General features: G+C 45.2%; 1 protein-coding gene and 1 long non-coding RNA gene across 2 annotated transcripts; both read right to left on the reverse strand.

Moving 5' to 3' along the window:
• Window positions 1–236: 236 nt before the first annotated feature.
• On the reverse strand, window positions 237–3,616 carry LOC109736752 (uncharacterized). The gene is made up of 13 exons (XM_045231172.1): window positions 3,371–3,616; window positions 3,140–3,262; window positions 2,946–3,065; window positions 2,674–2,754; window positions 2,439–2,557; window positions 1,998–2,099; window positions 1,792–1,908; window positions 1,656–1,709; window positions 1,187–1,253; window positions 1,046–1,099; window positions 873–947; window positions 729–761; window positions 237–505 (listed from the first exon to the last, which is right to left on the reverse strand). The coding sequence occupies exons 1-13, from the start codon at window positions 3,464–3,466 to the stop codon at window positions 407–409; spliced, it is 1,140 nt and encodes a 379-aa protein (XP_045087107.1). The 5' UTR covers window positions 3,467–3,616; the 3' UTR covers window positions 237–406.
• A 10,080-nt stretch (window positions 3,617–13,696) lies between these two features.
• LOC109736766 (uncharacterized) lies at window positions 13,697–14,685 on the reverse strand. The gene is made up of 5 exons (XR_006667205.2): window positions 14,628–14,685; window positions 14,159–14,225; window positions 14,018–14,071; window positions 13,845–13,919; window positions 13,697–13,733 (listed from the first exon to the last, which is right to left on the reverse strand). It is a non-coding gene; the product is annotated as an uncharacterized lncRNA (long non-coding RNA).
• Window positions 14,686–27,953: the final 13,268 nt, after the last annotated feature.

Consider the following 27,953-nt stretch of genomic DNA (forward strand, 5'->3'; position numbering starts at 1 on the left):
GTATTCCTTACCTCCGGCCTCCTTCTCACCCTGACCCCTTCTTCGTCAATTTACAAAACTATGTAAATTGAGCAGATAAAACAACCACTCAGCCCAGTAGAGTGATGTAAAAAACACTTCACATATAAAAGAAATGAAAATCATAATATAATTTTCACAATGAGAAATCAATCAATATGTGAATAAACGACGAATGTAGGTAGAACTCCTGCTGGTTGCTCAAAAATGAAGAAAGAATATATTTATCACGTGAACTAGTGTTAATAAGCAACACAAAACTTGATGATTCGAAACATAAAGAATGAATGTATTATCACCTAATGCATCTTATCCTTCTCTATTCAAAAAAGTCAAACCTTTTAATTATTGACTTAATTGTGTATACTCTGCTAAGTAACCGTCTGTACTAGTTCTGTATTGATGATGTTCTATTGGCGAGTTCGTCGTCCGCATCGGAGACTCTGGAGCGGAAGGCGCGCATCTCCTCAAATTGACGCGCTCTTACCTATCAGCAGCAACAGTCACAGTTATTTTGAAGGTAAAACTGGAAGGACTATTATATATCCAGTCATTAGTATAAAGCATGGAAAGGCCTTCGAATTCAAGCTGCTCACACAGCGTTATTAAGCATAAAAATCCCATCTTCATTAACACACCACATACATATGTTAATATGACTAGTATTCATAGCTAACATGCTTTATTGAGATACAAAGAGTAGTATATACCTCCGAACGGCCTCCTTCCTTTTCTTTCTCACCCTGAAAAGAGAAAAAGAAGATTGGGGGAGAGCTGTTAAGTGATCGAGCATGAAAAATAAGACATTACTTTCTTTTAGGAGCCTAATTCGTTGGGAATAATTGTAGAATTACCTGGCCTTGGAGTGTGGGAACTGCATGATGGACCAAGTACTGTGCATCTACGATACCGATCTGCTCTTCGGGATCCTGCCAAGTTCATTCAGATGAGTAAAATGCAACAAGTTGTTGTTCGGACCATATATGTTTCCAAACGCTGCTCAAATAGTTAATCTGACTAGGCTTACATGGACGCATCTCCAGATATTGGAGTCAAGACCCCATGCATGGACAAAGTCGTTCTGCACTCAAACCCACTCGATCTTCATTTCAGGCCACACAACCGAAAATGTCAATCTTAGGATTTCTTGACAAGTGTACATACGCACCTGGATCATATGCCACACACATCTCCAAGCATCCCTTGAGAAGACGGGCGCCATCACCTCGACGAACCTGCATCCATGCACACATTTTTACTCCGATAATGGTCATTTCATTCAAACGTTATATCGAGCTGATATAACCGCAATGAAAGAATACACAGCCAGTACATAACAAGATGCATACAGCCAACAAGTTCCAAAATTATATAAAACAGAAAAGTAAATAAGGAGTATCCTAGGATATAAGATGATCTATTCAAAAACTACGCAGTCATCCAGGATGGGAGAAAACCTCCCTGGCCGTATGCATAATGCACACGTGCGTGCATCTTAGTTAAGCTCATCAAATTCTACAGGTCATGGCAAACAAAGCGTTGGTGGAATAGGAAAACAATAAAGCTTCCTTTTCAAAAATAGGAACCGTTAACAAAAATGATCTGCTTGTGATAGAGTGAAGAATTCAGGTCGTTACCCGCTGCATGGCGGCTTGTGCACGTCCCGGCAACTTTCCCTCGCTGCATCTGTCCTGTTTATGGCAGACAACCCAAATTAATTTCGGACAGTGCTAACAAGATAGAAATGCATCGTCACGGATCCTGTATGCTTACTTGTGAATCTCGCTGTCATTTCTCTTGATGGTGATATCATAATTCGTCGTCCCATTGGTTGCGTCTAGCCCCGGCTGCGAGATCTCTAGCCCGTGCTTCCTCACAATGTCAAGGTACCTGCATGCAACCACAAGTTGTTTACCACCACAAAGAGAAATAATGAGAGCTCAGAGGAAGCATAGGCATGGAAAGGTTAAGGCACATACGCTTCCGCGGTAAAATTCTCAACACCGAGGTCCTCATCCCATAGGAAGATGTAGTCGTAAGGTGCCACGATGCTCGGGTGCAGGAACCTCTTGGCAAACCACCTTCATTGTCATTATTTTCAGGTGAGAGGTGGAACATTGTCAATACATTTGTTGGCCAGCTCCGGATTCTGATCTCAGAAATATTTTGGGACCCCACTAATTTCTGTTGATATTTCCGCTTTAAATCTGGTCAATGAACTAAAGTTTTTGGCAGTTGAACTTGCCTGGAATCAAACCTAAGTTTGAGCACATTTGGCAGAAGTTTGGGTTCCGTTTGAAATAGTTTGGCTCAAATTAATGTTGCAAAGAAACATTGGGGTACATAGTAAATGAAAATGAGGACCAGTTAGGAGCTAGTTAGGATTGATAGAAAGCCTCGGGAGTGGAAAGTTATTTTACCATTTGGTCTGCTTCCTTGCGCTGACATGCGCGACCTCCTTGGACCACTCAAACACCTCATCCCACTCCGTGGTGCGGCCATCGTAGTGGAACAGCACGATGTCGAAGTTGTCGGAGAACTGCAAGTGCCATTTGATGATAATGGGATTTATACATACATTGGAAACCAAGGAATCTGTTTCATGATTCCTCTATTCTTTACAACCATATGAAAAACCTCTCCTTAAGTTATCACCTTCTGAATGGTTGCATCGACATTGGCTTTCTCATCGTACCCTACAGCGAGCGCAAGAAGGTATTTGCGAGTCGCGCTGTCCTACTCACCGTATCAGAGACACACACATACCGGAACAGGCCATCGTCAGAAATTAAACCAGGAGATATGAAATAAAACTGAAACAATATCCTTTGATATATGTTGATCCAAAGACCAGAGCCAAGAATGAACTGCAATGCTTGAACTAAGCCAGCAGGTTCGAAAAAGGTAACTGAAGATGCAAGGCGTACCTGTGTTGGGGATCCCCAGAGCCGGCGAAGGTGAAGGTCGGTCTCCGAAACCACGATCCCCGGCGGCAGTCGCCTCTCGGCGCCTTCTTCAGGGTTTCTTGCTGTTGCAACCTCTGCAAACTGGAAAGAGGCAGAGGTTGGCATATCTTGCATTTCTGCTTGGCAACGAACAGAACTTCACAACTGTAAGGTACCGCAGAATTCGTCAGATTTGGACTGGATGGCGGCCATAGTCTGCCCAATATGCTCATGTCAAGGAAGCTGGAGTTTGCAGCGCCGCTACTACTCGACCATGGCATCATGCCACCATACTGAAGCTGCATATATATGCATACATTTGCCTGATCAGTCACACACACACACACATATATGATATAAGCAATGTATGTATCTATCTCTATCTGTCTCCCTCTCTAGATCTCTACCTTGGGTGTGATCACCACCGGAAAAGAAATGCCGACGACGAATCCGAACGCCGCCGCAGCCAGCGCCGTCAGGACCTTGCCTCCTTTCCTTCTCATCCTCACTGTATGTGTGCGGTGCCGGCCGTATGGAGAAGAGGACTCGTTCGCTTACCTCCCAGAGCAAATATGTCTCCGGTAGATTGGAAGTATGGACATGAAGACTTGAGTTGTGGCTCGATCGGGAATTCTAGACCTTTTGGATCCATCCAACCATGCAGCTCCACGTAGTAGGTGTAGAGACTAGAGGAAGAGCTTGACTTCTCCAACGTGCTCACCCGTACATGCCACGGGGCATGCATAGAGAGTTGACTCCTCCACTAAAACGCACTTCTGTTTGGGTGCATTATTAATGGAAGCTAGCAGATGCAAAAGCTAGCTGGACATCGCTGATTAATCGACGTGCGCCCGCCCTGCGTCGTACGTGCATGGGCCTGACCTCGTGTCTCTTTCTTGCCTCTTTTTTCGTCGAAACAGAGAGCTCCTCGTTAGAGTAATCTTGAGTTTAATTAGTCTATTATTACTACTTTATAAAAACACGAGTTTGATAAATCCAAATGACCCGAGCCATCCAATATAAATGCCATTTCGCATGCATGTTAAGATAAATAATTAGTGGGGTGATGAGGTGGCATGCGTAGTGAGGTGACACGTGTGGATGTTGAGAGAATTGAGATAGTGGTTTAGGTATAGATTTATGATTAATCTAGGAAATAATAATACCGATGTTAGCAAATTAGTCAGGCATGCAATCAGCTTTTGTGCAGCGCTAGCTTAGCCTGTCCTAGTAGGTTTGCTGATTTGGTTAGTTTCCTAGCAATGTACTCCCTCCATTCCAAAATAGATGACTCAACTGTACAAAGTTGAGTCATCTATTTTGAACCCGAGGGAGTACGTACAATAGTGATAGTACTAGTCCTATGTGTGTTACATATTATAAGAATAGTCAGCCAAACTTCATTGATGGTGGAGAGTTTCCACAACCATGGTTTTATCTATATCTATACCTACTAATAAAGTAAGGTGCGTTTCTCTAAGTTTTTCATCCGTTCACCGTCGGAAATATTTTTTTTCTATCCGATGAGCATGGAGTTTAGATCCGAAACATTGAAAACTATTGCTTTGGGTGACAAAATATGAGAAACCACTTCTTAGAGCAACTCTAACCGATCGCCAATAACAGGTTAGAGGAGTACAACCGATCCCTAATCGGTGTTAGAGGAGTAAAGAATATCCCTAATTGGCATTGGAGGAGTAAAAAATATCCTTAACGAATAAAATCAAGGCGGTTGAACCTGGAGTTGCGTACCTCCACGATCAATCAAAACACCTTCAAAATACCCTAAAAAAACACCTTCAAAATATTTTACCTTGACGTGCCACCGGTTATGATCACTTGCCTGATCCACGTTCCTCTAAGATTCTAAACGAGGTAAATATGTCAGGAGTGCCTAAACTGTCACTTTGATAGTAGTACTTTCTCTGTATTGGTGCATAAGTCACATTACGAGAATGAAATCCAAAAACTCCTAGGCGCGATGCATTAACTACCCACCTCATTTCCTATTTTTTGCCGAAAAAAGAAATAAGCCAATAGGAGACGTGGGGCGTGTATACATTCAATGACTTGAGACTACTTAGCACAACATGCAGTGATCAATTCTCTGCATATAATGGTATTAATTAGCAAGTAAACATCACGTTCTCTCGATTTTCTCTCACCTTGTTTATGGTGCACACCTAAGATGAGTAATGCGCCGGTACGGAGGGAGCACCTAAAATATAGAAGGGCCTCTACCCGTATGCGGCCGTATGCGCTACTCGCATGGCCCCCAACATGGCACTGGCCCACTTTCAGTAAGTGGGAGCGGAGGCGCTGGGTGACTCGGGCGCATGTGTTTTTTGCAGAAAAGAATTGGACAGTAAAAGTGCTAATATAAACATTCGAACTTGTGTGGATGGCGTACCATCGATGCGATAACAGCCTCACATTGCGATCATTGATGATGTGCATGTCATAGGGCGTAATGTGCTTTCGCGCGTGAAACTAATCACATGCACGCGCTGCCAGAACGGCCCCCTCTGCTCCTGCCTACAAAATCCGTGGATACGGCCAACCACGCATTACACAACAACTCATCCTCCATGGTCCAGTATCCCGCCATCCTTTGTACTCTAAAAAACAACATGGCGTTCGAAAATAAGCTCAATGGCATTTGACCGAACCCTACGGGCATGGTGACCGCCATGGACGACATTGACAACGGACGGGTCCTGGGTGGACGACGCCGTCGTAAAAGGCGACCGGGGCGCATCGGTGCTGGTTGCGAGGTCCTGTAATGTCTGTGTGCTAGCCGGTGAGGGACAGCGGCAATGTCGGAGAAGGAGGGTGCAGATGCAAAGCAAGGGGGAGAAGGTGCGGATTGGAAGAAAATGAGTCCGGGAGTGAGGATTTAGTGGGCCGGGGGTGTCTGGGTCCTACGTGGCTGCTGTCCGGACTCCGGCAAAGCCCCCAACTCTGTCTTTGTTTTGCGGGGAAAAGTGTATCCGAACCGCTCCACGGACCGATATAGGCCCGCATTGTATGACACAACACATTCGAACGTTGCAGTCCGGGCATATGCGGGCGGTTTGAGGGTCAGCGTTGAAGATGTCCATAATGGGGATTAGGATAGATGATGATTCTTCGTAAGATATTTACACTAAACTTCGTAGGTGTAGCATTTTTAGCCAGAGGCCCTTTCTCACATTCACATGTGCTAACCACAAACACCAGCCACCAGTTGTTAATCTATGTAGAGTCTATGACTTTTTTATTTCGTCAGGCTTCTCTCATCCGGCGTCCTGGCCGCCTGCATCGACGTAGGCTTCTACGACAGGACCTGCCCGTCCGTTGAGACCCTTGTGCAGCATACGGTGGCCGCCGCGTTCGGCAACGACTCCGGCCATCATCCGCCTCTACTTCCACGACTGTTCCGTTGGAGATGCTCACACACTCCAGGGCATGCATGCACGCACAACGTCCATATACTCACATGCCTGGGTGGTGCCGGGCTGCGACGGCCCCGTGCTGATCGACTCGACGCATGGTAACAAGGCCGATCGTGCTCACGGAGCCTAGCCTCGGCGTCTGTAAAACATATAGTTTGGGAAACTGCTCGACATCCTAAACAGGGTGTGGCTATCTCATTATATAGGGGTACCAAAGGATACAATACAATTACAGACGTATACAAGAGTCTACGTATATATATAGTCTAACACCCTTCGTCAATCTTAACTATGGCCTGAAGTACAAAGCAAGTTAAGATTGCGCCTACAGCCTACAAACTGTGGTTGTGGAAGAGGCTTCGGGAAGATGTCAGCAAGTTGATCTTTTGATGAGATGAACTTGATACTGAGGAGCTTCTGTGCAACACGTTCTCGGACAAAGTGATAGTCTACCTCAATGTGTTTCGTCCGAGCATGAAACACCGGATTGGATGAAAGATAGGTAGCACCAATATTGTCACACCAAAGCACTGGAGAATGAGTAGGAGAGACTCTCAATTCTCTCAACAAGGACTGAACCCATATGATCTCAGCAGTCGCATCAGCAACTGCTTTGTACTCAGCTTCAGTACTGCTGCGAGACACCGTAGCCTGCTTGCGAGCATTCCAGGCGATCAAGTTAGGACCAAGAAACACTGCATATCCTCTCGTGGATCGCCTGTCATCAGGACTACCAGCCCAATCTGCATCTGAAAAGGCTGAGATCTCATAAGACGGTGCAGGCTGGAGAAGCAAACCATAAGAGGCACTGAGGGAAATATAGCGCAGAATACGCTTCACGGCTGACCAATGAGATGTCCTGGGTGGATGGAGATACTGACAGACACGGTTGACTGCATAAGAGACATCTGGTCTGGTGATAGTAAGATACTGCAGACCACCAACGAGACTATGATACTCAGTAGCATCATCAGGTGAAAGAAGGTCTCCATCAAGGGCAGACAACCGATCAGTAGCAGACATCGAAGTGATCGCATGTTTACACTTTAGCATGCCAGCACGACGCAACAAGTCCAGAGAATACTTCTTCTGAGTAAGAGTCAACCCAGCAGAAGACCGTGAAACCTCCAGACCAAGGAAGAAGTGCAGAGCACCTAAAATCCTTGACAGCAAAATCCCCACTCAAAGCAGCCACAAGATGATCCACAACAGCATCAGAGGAACTGATGAGGATGATATCATCAACATAAACCAGGAGATACATCGTAACCTCAGGACGCTGAAGAAGGAACAGGGACGTGTCAGCAGTGGAGGGAAGAAAACCAAGAGCCCGAAGAACAGAGCCGAGGCGTGCATGCCACGCACGGGGAGCCTGTTTAAGTCCATATAGCGCCTTAACAAGACGATAGATATGATGAGGACGTGCAGGATCCACAAAACCCGGCGGCTGACGCATATAAACCTCTTCCTCCAAGACTCCATGCAGGAAATCATTCTGCACATCAAGCTGACGAAAAAACCATCCTCGGGTAACAGCCAAAAACAACAGCAAACGAATGGTAGTGGGCTTGATAACCGGACTAAATGTGTCTTCATAATCAAGACCATACCTCTGTTTGAAACCCTTGGCAACGAGTCGTGCCTTGTAGCGCTCAATAGAACCATCAGCATGTCTCTTAACTTTAAAAACCCACTTGGAATCAATAATGTTAACACCAGACTGTGGGGGAACAAGGTGAGATGTGTCATTCGGAAGCAGAGCCTGAAACTCCTGTTCCATCACGGCACGCCAATGAGAAATACCCAGTGCAGCCTGAAAATGGCGAGGCTCAGCAGTGGGATCCGCAGCAATATGAGCCATGCAAGCAGCGAGCCACGCGACAGTCCCGTCAGTGTGTTGCTTTGGCTGGAAAACATCGTTCTGGCTGCGTGTGCGAGGACAAAGAACATCAGCAGCCGACTGTGCTGGCGAGGCCGAGCTCAGCACAGGCGACGACACCAGAGGCGAGGCGGCCTGCGAGCCAGCGCCAGAGCCTCCTGGCACTGGGGAGACAGGCGGCGTTGGGCCAGGTGAGGCCAGCCCATCCGGCGCAGGCGAGCCAGCTGCTGGGCCGAACGAGGTGGCAGACGGCCCAGCTACCAGGCCGGGCGAGAGTGATGCCCGCGGGGCGGCTACCACCGAGGCGGGCGAGGGCATCGTCCGCGGGGCGACTACCACGGAGCCGGGTGAGGGCGGCGCCCGCGGGGCAGCTGCGCCCGTTATGCATGCCCCATGCAAAGGATCCACGTCCCGCTCCAGAGCCATGTCCCGATCCGGAGCATCATCCGGCACCTGTTCATCAAGTAGCTCAAGTCGAGCACCACGTCCAATACCTGTAGCATGCATGATGAGATAGCAACACAGGAGCATTTGCAACATCCACAAATTGATCAGGCGAAGATATGCTAGAGTGGACAGGTGGCATAGGAGTTTCAGAGTTGGCCGGAAGTGCATGAAAAGGGAACACATTCTCATCAAAAACAACGTCACGAAAGATGTAGACGCGATTGGTGGGAACGTGCAGGTATTTGTACCCTTTGTGAAGGGAACTATACCCAAGAAAAACACACTCTTTAGACCGAAACTCTAACTTGCGTTTGTTGTATGGACGCAAATGGGGCCAACATGCACACCCAAACACTTTGAGAAAAGTGTAATCTAGGATTTCATTGAGCAAGAGTTCAAGAGGAGTTTTAATATTCAGAAGTCGTGAGGGTAGCCTATTTATCAAGAAAAAAGCGGTGGAGAAAGCATCACTCCAAAACCGAAACGGAACGGAGGCATGAGCTAGCAAAGTAAGGCCAGTTTCTACAAGATGACGATGCTTATGTTCAACGGTTTCATTCTGCTGATGTGTATGAGGACAAGACACACGGTGCGAAATCCCAAGCTTGTTAAAAAATCGTGTTGAGGTTGTGATATTCACCCCCCAGTCGGATTGAACATGGATAATTTTCTGCTTAAGCAGACGCTCAACATGTGCTTGGAACTGAATAAAGACATTGAACACATCAGATTTTCGCTTAATAAGATAAAGCCAAGTAAACCGGCTATAAGCATCAATGAAACCGACATAATAATTATGGCCACTAACGGACGTTTGGGCATGACCCCATACATCAGAAAACACAAGCTCAAGAGGATGTTTCACAACACGACTAGACTCTGAAAACGGAAGTTGGTGACTCTTGCCCTGCTGACAGGCATCACAAATTGTTTCAGCAGTTTTATTGGACACAACTGGTAGTTCATGACGATGTAGCACATGACGAACTATAGGAGCAGCAGGGTGACCAAGGCGTGCATGCCAATGCGTAGGTGACACACGAACACCGCTGAACGCCTGAGGAGAAGACTGCATAGGAGATGTGGGCGGTGCGTCAAGTGCATATAAACCATGGCGAAGACGGCCACTAAGCAGAATGACCCTCGTGTCCCGATCCTTGATAAAGAAACGAAAAGGGTGAAACTCAGCAAGGACATTATTATCACGAGTAAGTTGAGGAACAGACAACAAACTACGTGTAGCAGTGGGAACTCGAAGAACATTAGAAAGATGCAGTTTTCGAAAGTTGTGTGCAAGAAGTGAAGCCTGACCAACATGGGAGATGTGCATACCTGCTCCATTGGCGGTGTTCACTTGATCATGACCGCGATACGGTTCCTGAGTGGAGAGCTTGGCCATCTCGTTGGTGAGGTGGTTCGTGGCGCCCGTGTCCATGTACCATGTAGGGTCAATGGAGTAGGACGGAGTGCGCCCATGGTCATGACTTGTCACCGCAGCAGCCTGTTTTTCATTCCCTTTGAAATTATTGCCCAGGCCGAGGAAATCTTGCTTGTAGCGTCGATGACACCGGGAGGCGATGTGGCGCTCAATGCCACACAGCTGACAGGCCTGCTGAGCACCGCAGGAGGGACAACAAGCCACCGGCCTGGCACCGCCAGTGATGGACGGCGGGGCGGCGCGGGCCTGCGGGGATGAGGCCACCGGCTTCCCACCAGGCGGCGACGGCTTCTGTGGCTTACCGCGGGACGCGACGTTGGCAGAGATGAAGCTCGGAGAGGCACGACGCGCTTTGAGGCGCTGCTAACGACCAAGAAGACGCGCATATAGCTCTCGTGGCGGAAGTGGCGCCTCACGACCATGCATATTCTCGATGAGATTGTCATAATCATCATCAAGACCGTTGAGCACGTGGGTGTTGAATTCCTCATCTCCAAGCGGCAGCCCGATCAAGGCCAAGGTATCGGCGGGACCAGCATCTTGGTGAAGTTCTCAGTGATGGAGAGACCGCCGAGTTTAGTCTCCCCCAACTCGGTGCGTATAGCATGAGCACGCGCCGTAGACTGGGAGGAGAAGCTACTGTGAAGCGCCGACCAAGCATCCCGAGACGTCGCAGCGAAGATGACCAGCGACGACACGCTCGGAGTGAGCGATGACTGGATAGCGGAGAGAATCGCCTGATCCTGAGCCACCCACACGTGGTACGCCGGATGATACGGCGGCGGACACGGGATGGAGCCATCAACGTACCCCTCCAAGTAAGCGGCTTCGAAGGAGAGGTAGCACCTGAGCCCGCCATGACAAGTAATTATCTGGCGTAAGCTTCACCGGAAGAAGGTGCGAGAAGTAGAATGGCGACGGCGCGGCCATGTGATCCGCATGAGGATGTGGTGGTGGCGCGTAGCAGCCCATCACAGGATCCGTCTCCGGGTTGGAGGCGAGCGCCGGTGGTGCACCAGCATATGGCGACGAGGGGTAGGCACCAGCAGCAGCGGAGCCAGCACCCAAGCCAGGCGGGGCTCCGGGGGCACAGAGACCGGCGAGGACGGCGGCACCCCATAGGGCTGGGGGTGCGACGGCCCAGCGTAGGCCGGCACCGGTGACGCGCCATAGGGCGCCGGCCAGGCAGACGAAGACGGCAGCGGGGCGCCATACCAGGGAGCGCCGGGGAGTGACAGGGGAGGCGCACCATACGTGGGTGCAGGACCATGAAACCCCGGCGGCCCAGAAGCTATGGTCGAGGAAGGCTCGCCAGATGCGATCGGCGGAGGCAGGTCACCCGTCCCACTCGATCCAATCGGGGAGCTGGCGGGGGGCTGCCGCCAGGCCGTAGCCGGCGGACGAGACGCCAGGAAGGGCGACGAAGGAGCGACGACGGAGGACGGTGCTTGGGCCGACGCGGCGGTGGCGTTGGAAGAGGCCGAGGCGGCGGCGGCGGCAAGGGCAGCGGAAGACATCGAAACCCTAAACTGATTTTACCATGTAAAACATATAGTTTGGGAAACTGCTCGACACCCTAAACGGGGTGTGGCCATCTCATTATATAGGGATACCAGAAGATACAATACAATTACAGACGTATACAAGAGTCTACGTACATATACAGTCTAACAGCGTCATCGTCTGTGCCGTCCTCAATCCTCACCAGCCGCACCATCTTCCAATGCATGACCGACGACGTTGGCGATGGACGTGAGGAGAGGCTGGATCCGTGAATATCCGGTGTACGGCACTAACTTGTGAAAACAGGCTCTCGTTCCCAAGATAAAACACAAACCATAATAAACAGCCAAACGATACAAAGTAATAAGAAAGCCCTCTTACACAGTAGATCCCAGGATGACCCGGTAGCATAAACACGTGCGACTATGTTGCCGAAAGAAAACACAGGAAGGCCTGAATGCAACGCCACGGCACGCCCTAGGACACCTAAGCTCCACGACTACGCTCCCCGGGAGGAGAGACGACACCAAGAGTCGCCATTGCCGTTTCCAAGGTACGACCACGGATTGAGATGATTCAAAAAGAAAAGTTGTCCGTTTCCATGAAGCCGGTAATTTTTAGGTTGTGCACTTCTTTATTTGAGGACCATTATGTGGAAGGCAAAATTTGTCATCAATACAGGATTCTTCTAACTGTCAGAACTTTGGAACTGTCATAACTTTCGCCTCAAGCACTTGGGTTATCCTTATATTCCTTCTGACCTTTTCGACATGGGCTATCCGATGGTGACTTCCAATATTCAATCTGACTTCATCGAACTAGAGGTTCAACTGTACCATATCGACACTTTGTCAGAATAGAAACTGAGTATTACGGTCTGCTCCATCCCTCAATAGAAACTGAGTGAAGTTGTCTCCTATGACACGAAGGCAGGATACCAAGCGGTGAATGGAAGGACAACAATATGTTGCAGGCGCATTTCCCTAGAGCCGTTCCCGGACACGTCGCTCCGCCTCGTGGGAGGACGAATGACACACCTCCACCTCCAGGCATTGAGGACACACTTGCGGTGAAGACATACAGAGAGGTGGGCAGCCGGGCAGCGACACAAGAAGGGGACCATGGGAAAATGGCAATGCAAAGTTGTTGAGGAAGTAGCATTTGTGTGTGTTTAGTTTGTGTGTTGCTAGCATGTGGGCCAAGGCCAGCTGTAGGTGCATGACACAAGCACAAACATCTCTCCATAATGGCAAGTCGGAAGAAACGTCTTTAAACTTCCTCAGTCTCAACCTCATCACCTAATCCTCGTCTTCTTTACCTCCGGCCTCCTTCTCAACCCCGATCCCGTCTTCCTCAATTTACAAAACTATGTAAATTGAGCAGATAAAACAACCACTCAGCCTAGTAGAGTGATGTAAAAAACACTTCACATATGAAAGAAATGAAAATCATAATATAATTTTCACAATGAGAAATCAATCAATATGTGAATAAACAACGAATGTAGGTAGAACTCCTGCTGGTTGCTCAAAAATGAAGAAAGAATAAATTTATCACGTGAACTAGTGTTAATAAGCAACACAAAACTTGATGATTCGAAACATAAAGAATGAATGTATTATCACCTAATGCATCTTATCCTTCTCTATTCAAAAAAGTCGAAACTTTTAATTATTGACTTAATTGTGTATACTCTGCTAAGTAACCGTCTGTACTAGTTCTGTATTGATGATGTTCTATTGGCGAGTTCGTCGTCCGCATCGGAGACTCTGGAGTGGAAGGCGCGCATCTCGTCAAATTGACGTGCTCTTACCTATCAGCAGCAACAGTCACAGTTATTTTGAAGGTAAAACTGGAAGGACTATTATATATCTAGTCATTAGTATAAAGCATGGAAAGGCCTTCGAATTCAAGCTGCTCACACAGCGTTATTAAGCATAAAAATTCCATCTTCATTAACACACCACATACATATGTTAATATGACTAGTATTCATAGCTAACATGCTTTATTAAGATACAAAGAGTAGTATATACCTCCGAACGGCCTCCTTCCTTTTCTTTCTCACCCTGAAAAGAGAAAAAGAAGATTGGGGGAGAGCTGTTAAGTGAACGAGCATGAAAAATAATACATTACTTTCTTTTAGGAGCCTAATTCATTGGGAATAATTGTAGAATTACCTGGCTTTGGAGTGTGGGAACTGCATGATGGACCAAGTACTGTGCATCTACGATACCGATCTGCTCTTCGGGATCCTGCCAAGTTCATTCAGATGAGTAAAATGCAACAAGTTGTTGTTCGGACCATATATGTTTCCAAACGCTGCTCAAATAGTTAATCCGACTAGGCTTACATGGACACATCTCCAGAAATTGGAGTCAAGACCCCATGCATGGACAAAGTCGTTCTGCACTCAAACCCACTCGATCTTCATTTCAGGCCACACAACTGAAAATGTCAATCTTAGGATTTCTTGACAAGTGTACAGACGCACCTGGATCATATGCCACACACATCTCCAAGCATCCCTTGAGAAGACGGGCGCCATCACCTCGACGAACCTGCATCCATGCACACATTTTTACTCCGATAATGGTCATTTCATTCAAACGTTATATCGAGCTGATATAACCGCAATGAAAGAATACACAGCCAGTACATAACAAGATGCATACAGCCAACAAGTTCCAAAATTATATAAAACAGAAAAGTAAATAAAGAGTATCCTAGGATATAAGATGACCTATTCGAAAACTACGCAGTCATCCAGGATGGGAGAAAACCTCCCTGGCCGTATGCATAATGCACACATGCGTGCATCTTAGTTAAGCTCATCAAATTCTACAGGTCATGGCAAACAAAGCGTTGGTGGACTAGGAAAACAATAAAGCTTCCTTTTCAAAAATAGAAACCGTTAACAAAAATGATCTGCTTGTGATGGAGTGAAGAATTCAGGTCGTTACCCGCTGCATGGCGGCTTGTGCACGTCCCGGCAACTTTCCCTTGCTGCATCTATCCTGTTTATGGCAGACAACCCAAATTAATTTCGGACAGTGCTAACAAGATAGAAATGCATCGTCACGGATCCTGTATGCTTACTTGTGAATCTCGCTGTCATTTCTCTTGATGGTGATATCATAATTCGTCGTCCCATTGGTTGCGTCTAGCCCCGGCTGCGAGATCTCTAGCCCGTGCTTCCTCACAATGTCAAGGTACCTGCATGCAACCACAAGTTGTTTACCACCACAAAGAGAAATAATGAGAGCTCAGAGGAAGCATAGGCATTGAAAGGTTAAGGCACATACGCTTCCGCGGTAAAATTCTCAACACCGAGGTCCTCGTCCCATAGGAAGATGTAGTCGTAAGGTGCCACGATGCTCGGGTGCGGGAACCTCTTGGCAAACCACCTTCATTGTCATTATTTTCAGGTGAGAGGTTGAACATTGTAAATACATTTGTTGGCCAGCTCCGGATTCTGATCTCAGAAATATTTTGGGACCCCACTAATTTCTGTTGATATTTCCGCTTTAAATCTGGTCAATGAACTAAAGTTTTTGGCAGTTGAACTTGCCTGGAATCAACCCTAAGTTTGAGCACATTTGGCAGAAGTTTGGGTTCCATTTGAAATAGTTTGGCTCAAATTAATGTTGCATCGAGACATTTGGGTACATAGTAAATGAAAATGAGGACCAGGTAGGAGCTAGTTAGAATTGATAGAAAGCCTCGGGAGTGGAAAGTTATTTTACCATTTGGTCTGCTTCCTTGCACTGACATGCACGACCTCCTTGGACCACCCAAACTCCTCATCCCACTCCGTGGTGCGGCCATCGTAGTGGAACAGCACGATGTCGAAGTTGTCGGAGAACTGCAAGTGCCATTTGATGATAATGGGATTTATACATACATTGGAAACCAAGGAATCTGTTTCATGATTCCTCTATTCTTTACAACCATATGAAAAACCTCTCCTTAAGTTATCACCTTCTGAATGGTTGCATCGACATTGGCTTTCTCATCGTACCCTACAGCGAGCGCAAGAAGGTATTTGCGAGTCGCGCTGTCCTACTCACCGTATCAGAGACACACACATACCGGAACAGGCCATCGTCAGAAATTAAACCAGGAGATATGAAATAAAACTGAAACAATATCCTTTGATATATGTTGATCCAAAGACCAGAGCCAAGAATGAACTGCAATGCTTGAACTAAGCTAGCAGGTTCGAAAAAGGTAACTGAAGATGCAAGGCGTACCTGTGTTGGGGATCCCCAGAGCCGGCGAAGGTGAAGGTCGGTCTCCGAAACCACGATCCCCGGTGGCAGTCGCCTCTCGGCGCCTTCTTCAGGGTTTCTTGCTGTTGCAACCTCTGCAAACTGGAAAGAGGCAGAGGTTGGCATATCTTGCATTTCTGCTTGGCAACGAACAGAACTTCACAACTGTAAGGTACCGCAGAATTCGTCAGATTTGGACTGGATGGCGGCCATAGTCTGCCCAATATGCTCATGTCAAGGAAGCTGGAGTTTGCAGCGCCGCTACTACTCGACCATGGCATCATGCCACCATACTGAAGCTGCATATATATGCATACATTTGCCTGATCAGTCACACACACACACACACACACATATATGATATAAGCAATGTATGTATCTATCTCTATCTGTCTCCCTCTCTAGATCTCTACCTTGGGTGTGCATTATTAATGGAAGCTAGCAGATGCAAAAGCTAGCTGGACATCGCTGATTAATCGACGTGCGCCCGCCCTGCGTCGTACGTGCATGGGCCTCACCTCTTGTCTCTTTCTTGCCTCTTTTTTGGTCGAAACAGAGAGCTCCTTGTTAGAGTAATCTTGAGTTTAATTAGTCTATTATTACTACTTTATAAAAACACGAGTTTGATAAATCCAAATGACCCGAGCCATCCAACCACCTATATCCGACGTCTCATGCTGCTCCAAGGATGTATCCATCACATCATTAATAATTTGAGAACATGTAAATTGCATTAATCATAATTTGGAAACAACATTAATATACTATACTACTTATAAAAGCACAAGTTTGATGAATCCAAATGATCCGAGCCATCCAACCACCTAATACCTATATGCAACGTATCACGGTGTTCCAACGATTTATCTATCACATCATCAATAATTTGCAAAATTGTAAATTGCATTAATTTTAATTTGGAAATGACATTAATTGCACAAATACAATTAAGTTTAGAATCAACATTAAATAGATGATACCCCACGTGATTCTGCGGAACATAAGTTGGATTTTTAGATGAGGGGGCATGTATGGTGAGGTGTCATGTGTGCATGTTGAGAGAATATAAATGCCATTTCGCATGCATGTTAAGATAAATAATTAGTGGGGGTGATGAGGTGGCATGCGTAGTGAGGTGACACGTGTGGATGTTGAGAGAATTGAGATAGTGGTTTAGGTATAGATTTATGATTAATCTAGGAAATAATAATACCGATGTTAGCAAATTAGTCAGGCATGCAATCAGCTTTTGTGCAGCGCTAGCTTAGCCTATCCTAGTAGGTTTGCTGATTTGGTTAGTTTCCTAGCAATGTACTCCCTCCATTCCAAAATAGATGACTCAACTGTACAAAGTTGAGTCATCTATTTTGGAACGGAGGAAGTACGTACAATAGTGATAGTACTAGTCCTATGTGTGTTACATATTATAAGAATAGTCAGCCAAACTTCATTGGAGGTGGAGAGTTTCCATAACCATGGTTTTATCTATATCTATACCTACTAATAAAGTAAGGTACGTTTCTCCAAGTTTTTCATCCTTTCACCATTGGAAATATTTTTTTTCTATCTGATGTGGTACTAAACTTTTCTGCGTCTATCCGCTAGAAAAGAAACAAGATTTGCCCCGTATTCTGTAATTGGGCCACGCATGCTTCGGCCCAACTAAGCCAGCCCACTTATTATTGCCCACGCAGTTGAGAAGACTTTATTTGTCGCGTGGAGCAATAAATAGGTGAAGCTGCCCACAGGCGCCTAAGACTGGGCTGGCCCGTTTCCCCTTTTTCGATGTTCTATTTTTATTTTTCATTTTCTGTTCCTTTCTCTTTATTTTTTATATTTATTAAGTAACAAAATTACAAATATAATCAGAATTTCATTTTTTTATAAATATTCAAAAAATGGTCAGAATTCAAATAACAATTTCCTGATTTGGAAAATGTACGAAAATTTTACAAAAACTCTTGTTACAAAAAACGGTCAGAATTAATTTTTTTTTACCTGATTTGGAAAATGTCAGAAAATTTTACAAAATTTCCTGTTTAAGATTTTTCTCATTTTTTAGAAAATGTTTGTGTTTTTCCAAAATTCTTCGCGATTTTTTATCATATACTTTCTATAAAATGTTCTATATTTTAAAATATTCTTGTTTTATTGAAATTTTCAAAAATCCAAAACAATATTTTCTTTTAAGAAAACATTTTCTAATTTTTTTGAATGATCCACTTTTGAAAATCGAAAAATTCACAAAATTATGTGTTTTTATAAAGTTTCATGTTTTCAAAATATTGTTTGTTAATTTAAAAAAATATTATTGTTTCTAATTTTGGTCGTGTTTTTCCAAAAATATTGGAACTTTCAAAAAATAATTGTTCGCATTTTTTGAAAAATGTTCGTGATTTAAAAAATTGTTCCTGTTTCGAAAAATGAAAATAATTGTGGGCACATGCCAATAAAAAAAGTTGTTTGGATTTAATTAGAGAAAAATCATGGACAATTGAGCACTAAAATAATCAAGGAGAATAAAACCTAAAAAAGAAGGGACATTCATTCCTGAGTATGCTAATGAAACAAGATTTATGCGTTGCTATTAATAATCCACCTGGTTTCGCCATCACAGGACAGATTGGTCGAAGCAACGCTGCCCTGAAGGTTGCCTTGCAGCCACCAAATGAGGAGGTAGGCACAACCCCGAGAAGGAGGCAGATCGAGAGGAAAAAAGGCATAAGTTGGGCTCGCCACCACACCGACCAACCGCACAACTATCAAGATTTCTGGTGTCAAACATGTCCAGTGGAAAGACCATAACTCCTTGCTCTGGCGCCTACCAGTGTGGAGACCTTTTTTTTGGTTACATATAAATTATCCTTCCCGTTGCTTCTCGCAAAAAAATATCTCTCCCGTTGCAACGCACGGGCATTTGTGCTAGTTTATCAAATCCAAATTATGTACACCTAGTTTTCCTTTTTTTACGAGAATATGCAGGAGATCTGTGTGCCGATATATAAAGATAGAAAGCATCCAACTTACAAGGAGTTGTTCAATGGCGCCAGCAAAATCAGACAACCTGAGCGAGCTTGCTCGTAATTACTCTCCTAAGGCTATAGTTACCTGTGGTACGCCATTCAAGGCAATGATCGTGCACCCTATCGACTACTGCTAGAGGAACGAGCGAAGTGTGCTTGAATACGTGACGGTTTCTCTTGAGCCATATGCATTGGAGCGTGCTGATAACGATCGAGTTGATGCCTTTACGAAGCTTTGCTGGAATCGTTGGTTGCAAAGAATACCACGAGGGAAGGATCTAGTCATTTGCGTTTGGGGTGAGGCATTGTAGGTTCCACCAATGTAGCACACCATGCCAAACCTCACACGCATAGACGTAGCAAAGGAGCAACTGTTCAATGGTCTTTTTGCTTTGGACGCAGGGAGGGCACGGGGCCTGGTGAGGAAGACCTCGTATAGCCAGGCGATCTCAAGACCAGCACCCGAAGGGAAGTACTAACCAGATGAAAATTTTGAATTTCATGGGTGCCCGTGGCTTCCACAGAAGTTGCATCCATCAGTAGTCAATACGGCCACCGAAAGCGACGCTATATGCAGTGTTGGTGGAGTGGATGCCAGATGACATCCACTTCCAGGTCCAAAGATCAAGGGCCTACGAGAGCAGTCCGCCTGAGATGAGCGGCAAAACGTCGAGGAACAGCATGATGGCCGTTACAGAGAGACGTCCGTGGAGATCACCCACCAAGATTGAGTCGCGTAGCCCATCGCGGCGTGACAGAGAAACGTTCATTGGCCTGAACATTAAAATCAGGTCCGATCAAGCCGGGAGATGCAGGCGCCCCCACCTAGTGATCCCGCCAGAATAGTGTGGAGTTGCCATCATCGAAAGAAAGCCGTGTGGATGCCCGAATGATCGAGGTTGCCTCTAAATAAACCACAAGTGAGCACAGACCACTATGGGAGATCCGAAGTTCTCGCCACCAATAATGATTCCATGTGAAGTGCATCGTTGAGCAGCTTGAGGTTTTGCAGCCCCAGGCCACCAAGATGCTTGGGGGTTGCAGATGTTCTCCCATGCCACTGGACATTGCCCTCCCTTGGCACAATCCAAACCAGCCCAAAGGACTATACCTTTATCCTTTGGTAAACATACAGTTGACCACTTAGTTAAGTAAGTGATATCTTCACTTGTCTACATATTCTTGCCACAACACAATTTGGATACTAATAGAGGAACTAGTTACTTCAGACATCCTTTGCAACAAGTGCAAAGATGTCTCATTAATTTTGGAAAAGATTCTCACATTACTCATGAGTATGCTTGGCTTAAGCAGATGAAACTTGTTCCAAAGTATGTAGCATATGTTGCTAGAGGATTGGGTGTGCTCCTTGTACAAAATTCTAAAGATGTGCTGGCTATTGAGCATGAAAATCCCATGGCTATTGTGAGTATAAGAAATGGTGACATCAATGAGACTCAGTTCCTTAAAGGGTTTAATAACATGTTTAGTTGGAGTTGGCAATGGAGAACTAAGAGTCATGGGAGAAATTGCTATCTGGTGAGATTCCCTAATAAAGGCAAACTGGTTGAACTTTCGAGGATTTCAATCTATTGGGCGGTGGTGCATTTATTAATGTGCATAGTTGGTCCTTGGCTAGTAAGGCAGTAGGGAAGTTGCATATTGTTATGCTTAAGTTTGATAAATTTCATGAATTATTTAGGTTTTTTTGGGATGTGTGAAATTGCTTCTTCTTTGGGCCATGTGTTTGCTGTTGAGAATGTGAGAGCTAAGGTAGGAGTTAGAGTTGTGAACTAAATTCCTCTCCCTACACTAAGGTCACTACCAAAGATTTAATGATTACAGGGTGACTACTAAGCTAGAAAGTGTAGTGCAACAGGGTTGGTATACTAATTTCAATGGAAATTCTGCTAATCAAGATCTTCTTGGAGATGTTGGACGAGGCAGAGAGCTGAGAAATAAACACATAGTAAGTGATGGGTACAGAGAAGTGATTATCTTGGGAAGTATGTCTCTGGCTCATTTTGTAGAAAATAAGAAGATGATTGAGGAGATTAGAAATGATGCTAATATAGTTAAGCCTTTACAACATATTGATCTAACTTGAGATAAGAATAAACTTGAGTCCCACTTGGAAGCAAATATGGAAAAAGTGCAGTTGATGGAGGGAGGGAGGGAGAGAGAGAGAGAGAGAGAGAGAGAGAGAGAAGTTCACTGCAATGAGAGCCCTGGAGGAGGAAAAACATCAAGATCTGGAAGCTAAGAAAAATAACCTAGAGATTGAGATGCACAAGCAACATGATTTTTTGCAGCAGCTGGTTCGGAAAGTTAGCCGAAGAGAGGAAATTTATAGAGAAATTGCATAGCTATTTGATGAAGACAATTTAGATAAGGACAATGGGCAATCTTGTTATGAGGAAGCTGATAATTACACCGAGCCTGTTGATTATATATAATGGTAATGAAGAGACTATTTGATTCCTTTGGTTCTAAGATGGGAAATCTCATGGGAGGAAACTAGCTGCTGGAGGTGAGATTGATGGTGATGGTCCTCCCAGAAGGTGCATCAGACATAAAGACAAGGAAGATATTAGTGTGGAAGATCTTGCCTAGGAATAAGCAACTAAAAGGGCTAATTGAGGTAATGATTCAAAGTTGTATACTTGTAATCTTCTCTTTTGCAAATGATTGATATGGTAGGAAATGACCTTGATTGTTCTATATAAATGGTTGATCACAACTTGGACATCAATTGAAAATGGAGAAAGTTAGGAAGGATTTCTTCCTTCGGAATATAACTATAAAACAAAATCTTCCGTAATGTAGCTCACCGGGTCCTATTTGTCACTGGTGATGCTGATATGAATGATCTTTGCTCTGATAGTGATCATTCTGATGCATAAATTGAGAACCATTAACAACTCAAAGGCATCTTTTCCGATGGAAAAAGGAGGAAAAGTGGCCCACTAGTGATTGGATGTGTGAAGCATACTGTTTCAGTTTGTGGGGATAAGAATAATAAGAGAGCACATGATCCACCTGACAAAAATGTAACGAATCGTCTGGAATGTGAGGGGTTTGGGTCAAGATATTAAAAGAGGTATACTTGTGAGAGATTTGATAATGGAAAAGAAGCAGGACTTTATTGGACTTCAAGAAACCATTAAGTCTAACTATACAAAAAATGAATTATTTCTACGAGCAGTCAGTCAAACTCCATTGAAAACTGAGGTCTTCTTCATCATATCCAATTATGTACACCTAGTTCTACCTTTATTTTTAGGCAGCCATACAACAGACCACCGAAAACATGTTTTTGAGCATATGCACCCGAGCCCTTCTAATCTAGCCAGTCATTTTCACTGGTAGAAAAAGAGGCTTCCATACGCCCCCATTAGTCCCCAAAACAATCGAACAGCGACAAAAGGGGTCTTTAGTCGCGGTTCGGGAGGAGACCCGCGACCAACTATCTGGGCCCAGCGCGCTCGGTCGACAGCTGGCGGACGGGAGGGGCTTTAGTCCCGGTTGGCCTGGCCAACCGGGACTAAAGGTCCCCGAAGGCCTTTAGTCGCGGTTGGCCAGGCCAACCGGGACTAAAGGCCCATCCAGCTGGCGGACGGGAGGGGCTTTAGTCCCGGTTGGCCTGGCCAACCGGGACTAAAGGTCCCCGAAGGCCTTTAGTTGCGGTTGGCCAGGCCAACCGGGACTAAAGGCCCATCCCTATATATAGGACTCAGCTCACTTCACTTCACTCAGCTCACTTCACAATTTTCAGAAGGGGGTGGTGGGTTTGCTTTTGGTTCCTCCTATGCACACAAGGTGTTCGATGAAATGCCCGAGAGCCTGAAACAAACATGATATGAAGTGTCCGAGCCACACTTGAGCTTTCTCATTTATTTTTCCTCCGCGATCGCGGTTAGCAACTTGAACCTTTCATGTGTCATTGATAAAATATGCATGTGTGTAGTTCATTGTTTAAATTGTATTATTTCTAGCTAGTTAGTTTAACAAATGCATGATGGTTAATTATATACTTTATATAATAATAATGCAGATGAATCGGCAATGGATGTACGGTCCCCGACTCTCCGGCGAGTTCACTACGGGTTTGAAAGATTTCCTCGTAGTGGCAAATGCGAACAAGCAGCAAGGTTTTATTATCTGTCCATGTGCTGTCTGTAAGAATCAGAAGGGTTACTCCTCCTCAAGAGACGTTCACATGCACCTGCTTCGGCACGGTTTCATGCCAAGCTATAATTGTTGGACCAAGCATGGAGAAAGAGGGGTTAGAATGGAAGAAGATGAAGAAGGGGATGATATCGATGACAACTATCATGATCATTTCGGTGATACTTTCATGGAGGATGATGCTGAAGGTGGGGAAGGGTTAGGTGAAGGTGAAGAAGAGGCACATGATGAGCCCGCTGATGATCTTGGTCGGACCATTGCTGATGCACGGAGACGCTGCGAAACTGACAAGGAGAGGGAGAATTTGGATCGCATGTTAGAGGATCACAAAAAGTCGTTGTATCCAGGATGCGATAATAGTCTGAAAAAGCTGGGCTGCACACTGGATTTGCTAAAATGGAAGGCACAGGAAGGTGTAGGTGACTCATCATTTGAAAATTTGCTGAAAATGTTGAAGAATATGTTTCCGAAGAATAACGAGTTGCCCGCCAGTACGTACGAAGCAAAGAAGGTTGTCTGCCCTCTAGGTTTAGAGGTTCTGAAGATACATGCATGCATTAACGACTGCATCCTCTACCGCGGTGAATACGAGAATTTGAATGAATGCCCTGTATGCACTGCATTGCGTTATAAGATCAGAGGCGATAACCCTGGTGACGATGTTGAGGGCGAGAAACCCAGGAAGAGGGTTCCCGCCAAGGTGATGTGGTATGCTCCTATAATACCACGGTTGAAACGTCTGTTCATGAACAAAAAGCATGCCAAGTCGTTGCGATGGCACAAAGAGGACCGTAAGTCCGACGGGGAGTTGAGACACCCCGCTGATGGAACGCAATGGAGAAAGATCGACAGAGTGTTCAAAGATTTTGCAGCTGACGCAAGGAACATAAGATTTGGTCTAAGTACTGATGGCATGAATCCTTTTGGCGAGCAGAGCTCCAGCCATAGCACCTGGCCCGTGACTCTATGCATCTACAACCTTCCTCCTTGGTTGTGCATGAAGCGGAAGTTCATTATGATGCCAATTCTCATCGAAGGCCCTAAGCAACCCGGCAACGGCATCGATGTGTACCTAAGGCCATTAGTTGAAGAACTTTTACAGTTGTGGGCCAGACCTGGTGTACGTGTCTGGGATGAGCACAAAGGAGAGGAATTTGACCTACGAGCGTTGCTTTTTGTAACCATCAACGATTGGCCTGCTCTCAGTAACCTTTCGGGACAGACAAATAAGGGATACAATGCATGCACGCACTGCTTACATGAGACTGAAAGTGTACGTTTGGTTAATTGTAAGAAGAACGTGTACCTGGGTCATCGTCAATTTCTTCCCCGAAATCATAACGTAAGAAAGAAAGGCAAGCATTTCAACGGCAAGCCAGATCACCGGCCGAAGCCTGCGGAACGTACTGGTGCTGAGATATTTGATATGGTCAAGGATTTGAAAGTCATCTTTGGAAAGGGTCCTGGCGGACAATCAGTTCCGCGGGGAGTTGACGGGCACGCACCCGTGTGGAAGAAGAAATCTATATTTTGGGAGCTAGAATATTGGAAAGTCCTAGATGTCCGCTCTGCAATCAACGTGATGCATGTTATGAAGAATATTTGCGTGAACCTGCTAAGCTTCTTGGGCGTGTATGGGAAGACAAATGATACAAAGGAAGCACGGCAGGACCAGCAACTTTTGAAAGACCCAGATGACCGGCATCCGGAATGGTTTCAAGGTCGTGCCAGCTACGCTCTTACCAAAGAAGAGAAGGTCATTTTTTTTGAATGCCTGAGCAGTATGAAGGTCCCGTCTGGCTTCTCGTCGAATATAAAGGGAATAATAAACATGGCGGAGAAAAAGTTCCAAAACCTGAAGTCTCACGACTGCCACGTGATTATGACGCAATTGCTTCCGATTGCTTTGAGGGGGCTCCTACCGGAAAATGTTCGAGTAGCCATTGTGAAGCTATGTGCATTCCTCAATGCAATCTCTCAGAAGGTAATCAATCCAGAAGATCTACCACGGTTACAGAACGATGTGGTCCAATGCCTTGTCAGTTTCGAGTTGGTGTTCCCACCATCCTTCTTCGATATTATGACGCACCTCCTGCTCCACCTAGTCGAAGAGATTTCCATTCTCGGTCCTGTATTTCTACACAATATGTTCCCCTTTGAGAGGTTCATGGGAGTATTAAAGAAATATGTTCGTAACCGTGCTAGGCCAGAAGGAAGCATCGTCAAGGGATATGGAAATGAGGAGGTAATTGAGTTCTGTATTGACTATGTTCCTGACCTTAAGCCGATTGGTATTCCTCAATCGCGGCACGAGGGGAGACTAAGTGGAAAAGGCAAGATCGGAAGGGAATCCACGATATGTATGGACGGTCATTCTATGACTGAAGCACACCACACAGTTCTGCAAAATTCCAGCTTGGTGGCTCCGTACTTCGAGCAACACAAGAATATTTTACGCTCGGACAACCCGGGGAAGCCTGAATCCTGGATTAGAAAGGCCCACATGGAGACTTTCGGCAGTTGGTTGCGAAAACATTTAATGAATGACAGTGATGTTGGAGATCAGCTGTACATGTTGGCCAAGAAACCATCTTCGACTATAACGACTTTCCAAGGGTACGAGATAAATGGGAATACATTTTACACCATCGCCCAAGATAAAAAGAGCACCAACCAAAACAGTGGTGTCCGCTTTGATGCAGCAACCGAGAATGGGCAAAACGTCACATATTATGGTTACATAGAGGAGATATGGGAACTTGACTATGGACCCTCCTTTAAGGTCCCTTTGTTCCGGTGCAAATGGTTCAAGCTAACAGGAGGTGGGGTAAAGGTGGACGAGCAATACGGAATGACAATGGTGGATTTCAACAATCTTGGTTACCTTGACGAACCATTCGTCCTTGCCAAAGATGTCGCTCAGGTTTTTTACTTGAAGGACATGAGTAGCAAACCGAGGAAACGGAAAGATAAGAAAACGATCAGTACATCATGCGATGATCCAAAGCGCCACATTGTTCTTTCAGGGAAAAGAAACATCGTGGGAGTGGAGGACAAGACAGACATGTCAGAAGATTATAATATGTTTGGTGAAATTCCGCCCTTCAAAGTGAACACTGACCCAAGCATTAAGTTAAATGATGATGATGCTCCATGGATACGGCACAATCGTAAGCAAGCAGGGACACAAGGGAAGAATTGATGTGTAATAATTTATTGTACCAAACTTTGTATTTGGTCGATGAACTGAATGATGTATCAAACCTTTTGTCAAACCTTCAAGGGATTTTAAAATGCATTAGTTTTATTTTTCTGATTTTTTTGATATATAATTGTATTTTTAAGATTTTAAAATGAATTAATTTTATTTTTTTGATTTTTTTGATATATTATTTGTATTTTTAAGAATTTAAAATGAATTAGTTTTATTTTCTGATTTTTTGATATATAATTGTATTTTTAAGATTTTAAAATGAATTAGAAACAAAATAATATAAACTCTAATAAATTTTAATAACATAAATAAAATTGATTCAACTAAAATTATCGAAGTATTTTCTGTTCAAAATCATTGAAAGCTAAAAGAATTTTCATAAAGAACTTTTTTTGTTAGAAAGTTTAATAGCAAAAATAATTATCATAAAGTAAAATAAATAAGTAATTAGAAACAAAATAAAATAAAATAAATAAGTTTTTTGTTGTAAGTAGAAACAAAACAAAATAAATAAAGCAAAAAAGAAAACAAAAAACTGGCAAAAAATAAAAAATATGCCTCCTACTGGGCCACCACGGCCTGAATACGACTAGAAATCCATCAATGGGCCAGGATTCAGGCCCGCAGAAGGCCCAGTAGGGCCACAAGCAAATAGTGACAGAATAGGCCCGTAAGCCTGCATTTGAGAGGAGCTCGAAGTGGTGAGCGCAGCCGCGCTTATAAACAACTGTCGAAGCCTCTCGGCTAGCGAGGTGGGACTAAACATCCCACCGCACCGCGCCAGTTCCAGCACAGACCCTTTATTCCCGGTTGGGGAGGCGGACCACGACTAAAGGGTACCCTTTAGTCGCGGTTGTTGTCCCCAACCGCGACTAAAGGGTCTTTCTGCGCGGGAACGAAAGCGGCGCCAAAACCCTTTAGTCCCGGTTGGGGAGGCGGACCGCGACTAAAGGCTACCCTTTAGTCGCGGTTGGTGTGGCCAGCCGCGACTAAAGGGTCCCTATAGTCGCGGTCCGCCTCCCCAACCGGGACTAAAGGTGCGTCTATAAATACTGCACTTAGCAGTTTCCGCCACTTCCCATTCTTCCTCTCTCGACGCCGAAGCCTTGCCCCGACGCCGATCGACGCCGAAGCCCTGCCCCGACGCCGACGCCGACGCCGAAGCCCTGCCCCGACGCCGACGCCGACGCCGACGCCGAAGCCCTGGGCGCCGCCGCCCCCGTCCCCAGTGAGCGCCGCCTCCGCCCGTGCCCTGCCCTTGCCCTTGCCCGCCGCCCGCCGCCCGCCGCCCGCTGGCCCTGCCTGCCGTCCTCCGCGCGCCGGCAGAAGAAGAAGAAGGAAGAAGAAAAAGGAAGAAGAAGAAGAAAGAAAAAGGAAAAAGGAAGAAGAAGAAAGAAGGAAGAAGAAAACAAAAGAAAAACAGAAGAAAAACAAGAAAAAGGAAGAAAAAAGGAAAAAGGAAGAAAAAAAGAAAACAAAAGAAAAAGGAAGAAAACAACAGAAGAAAAACAAAGGAAGAAGAAAAAAAGAAAGAAGAAAAAAAAAGGAAAACACAAGAAAAAGAAACAGAAGAAAAAAACAAAAGAAAACAAA

This window comes from Aegilops tauschii, chromosome 7 (genome assembly GCF_002575655.3).
Source record: "Aegilops tauschii subsp. strangulata cultivar AL8/78 chromosome 7, Aet v6.0, whole genome shotgun sequence".
Taxonomy (NCBI): Eukaryota; Viridiplantae; Streptophyta; class Magnoliopsida; order Poales; family Poaceae; genus Aegilops; species Aegilops tauschii.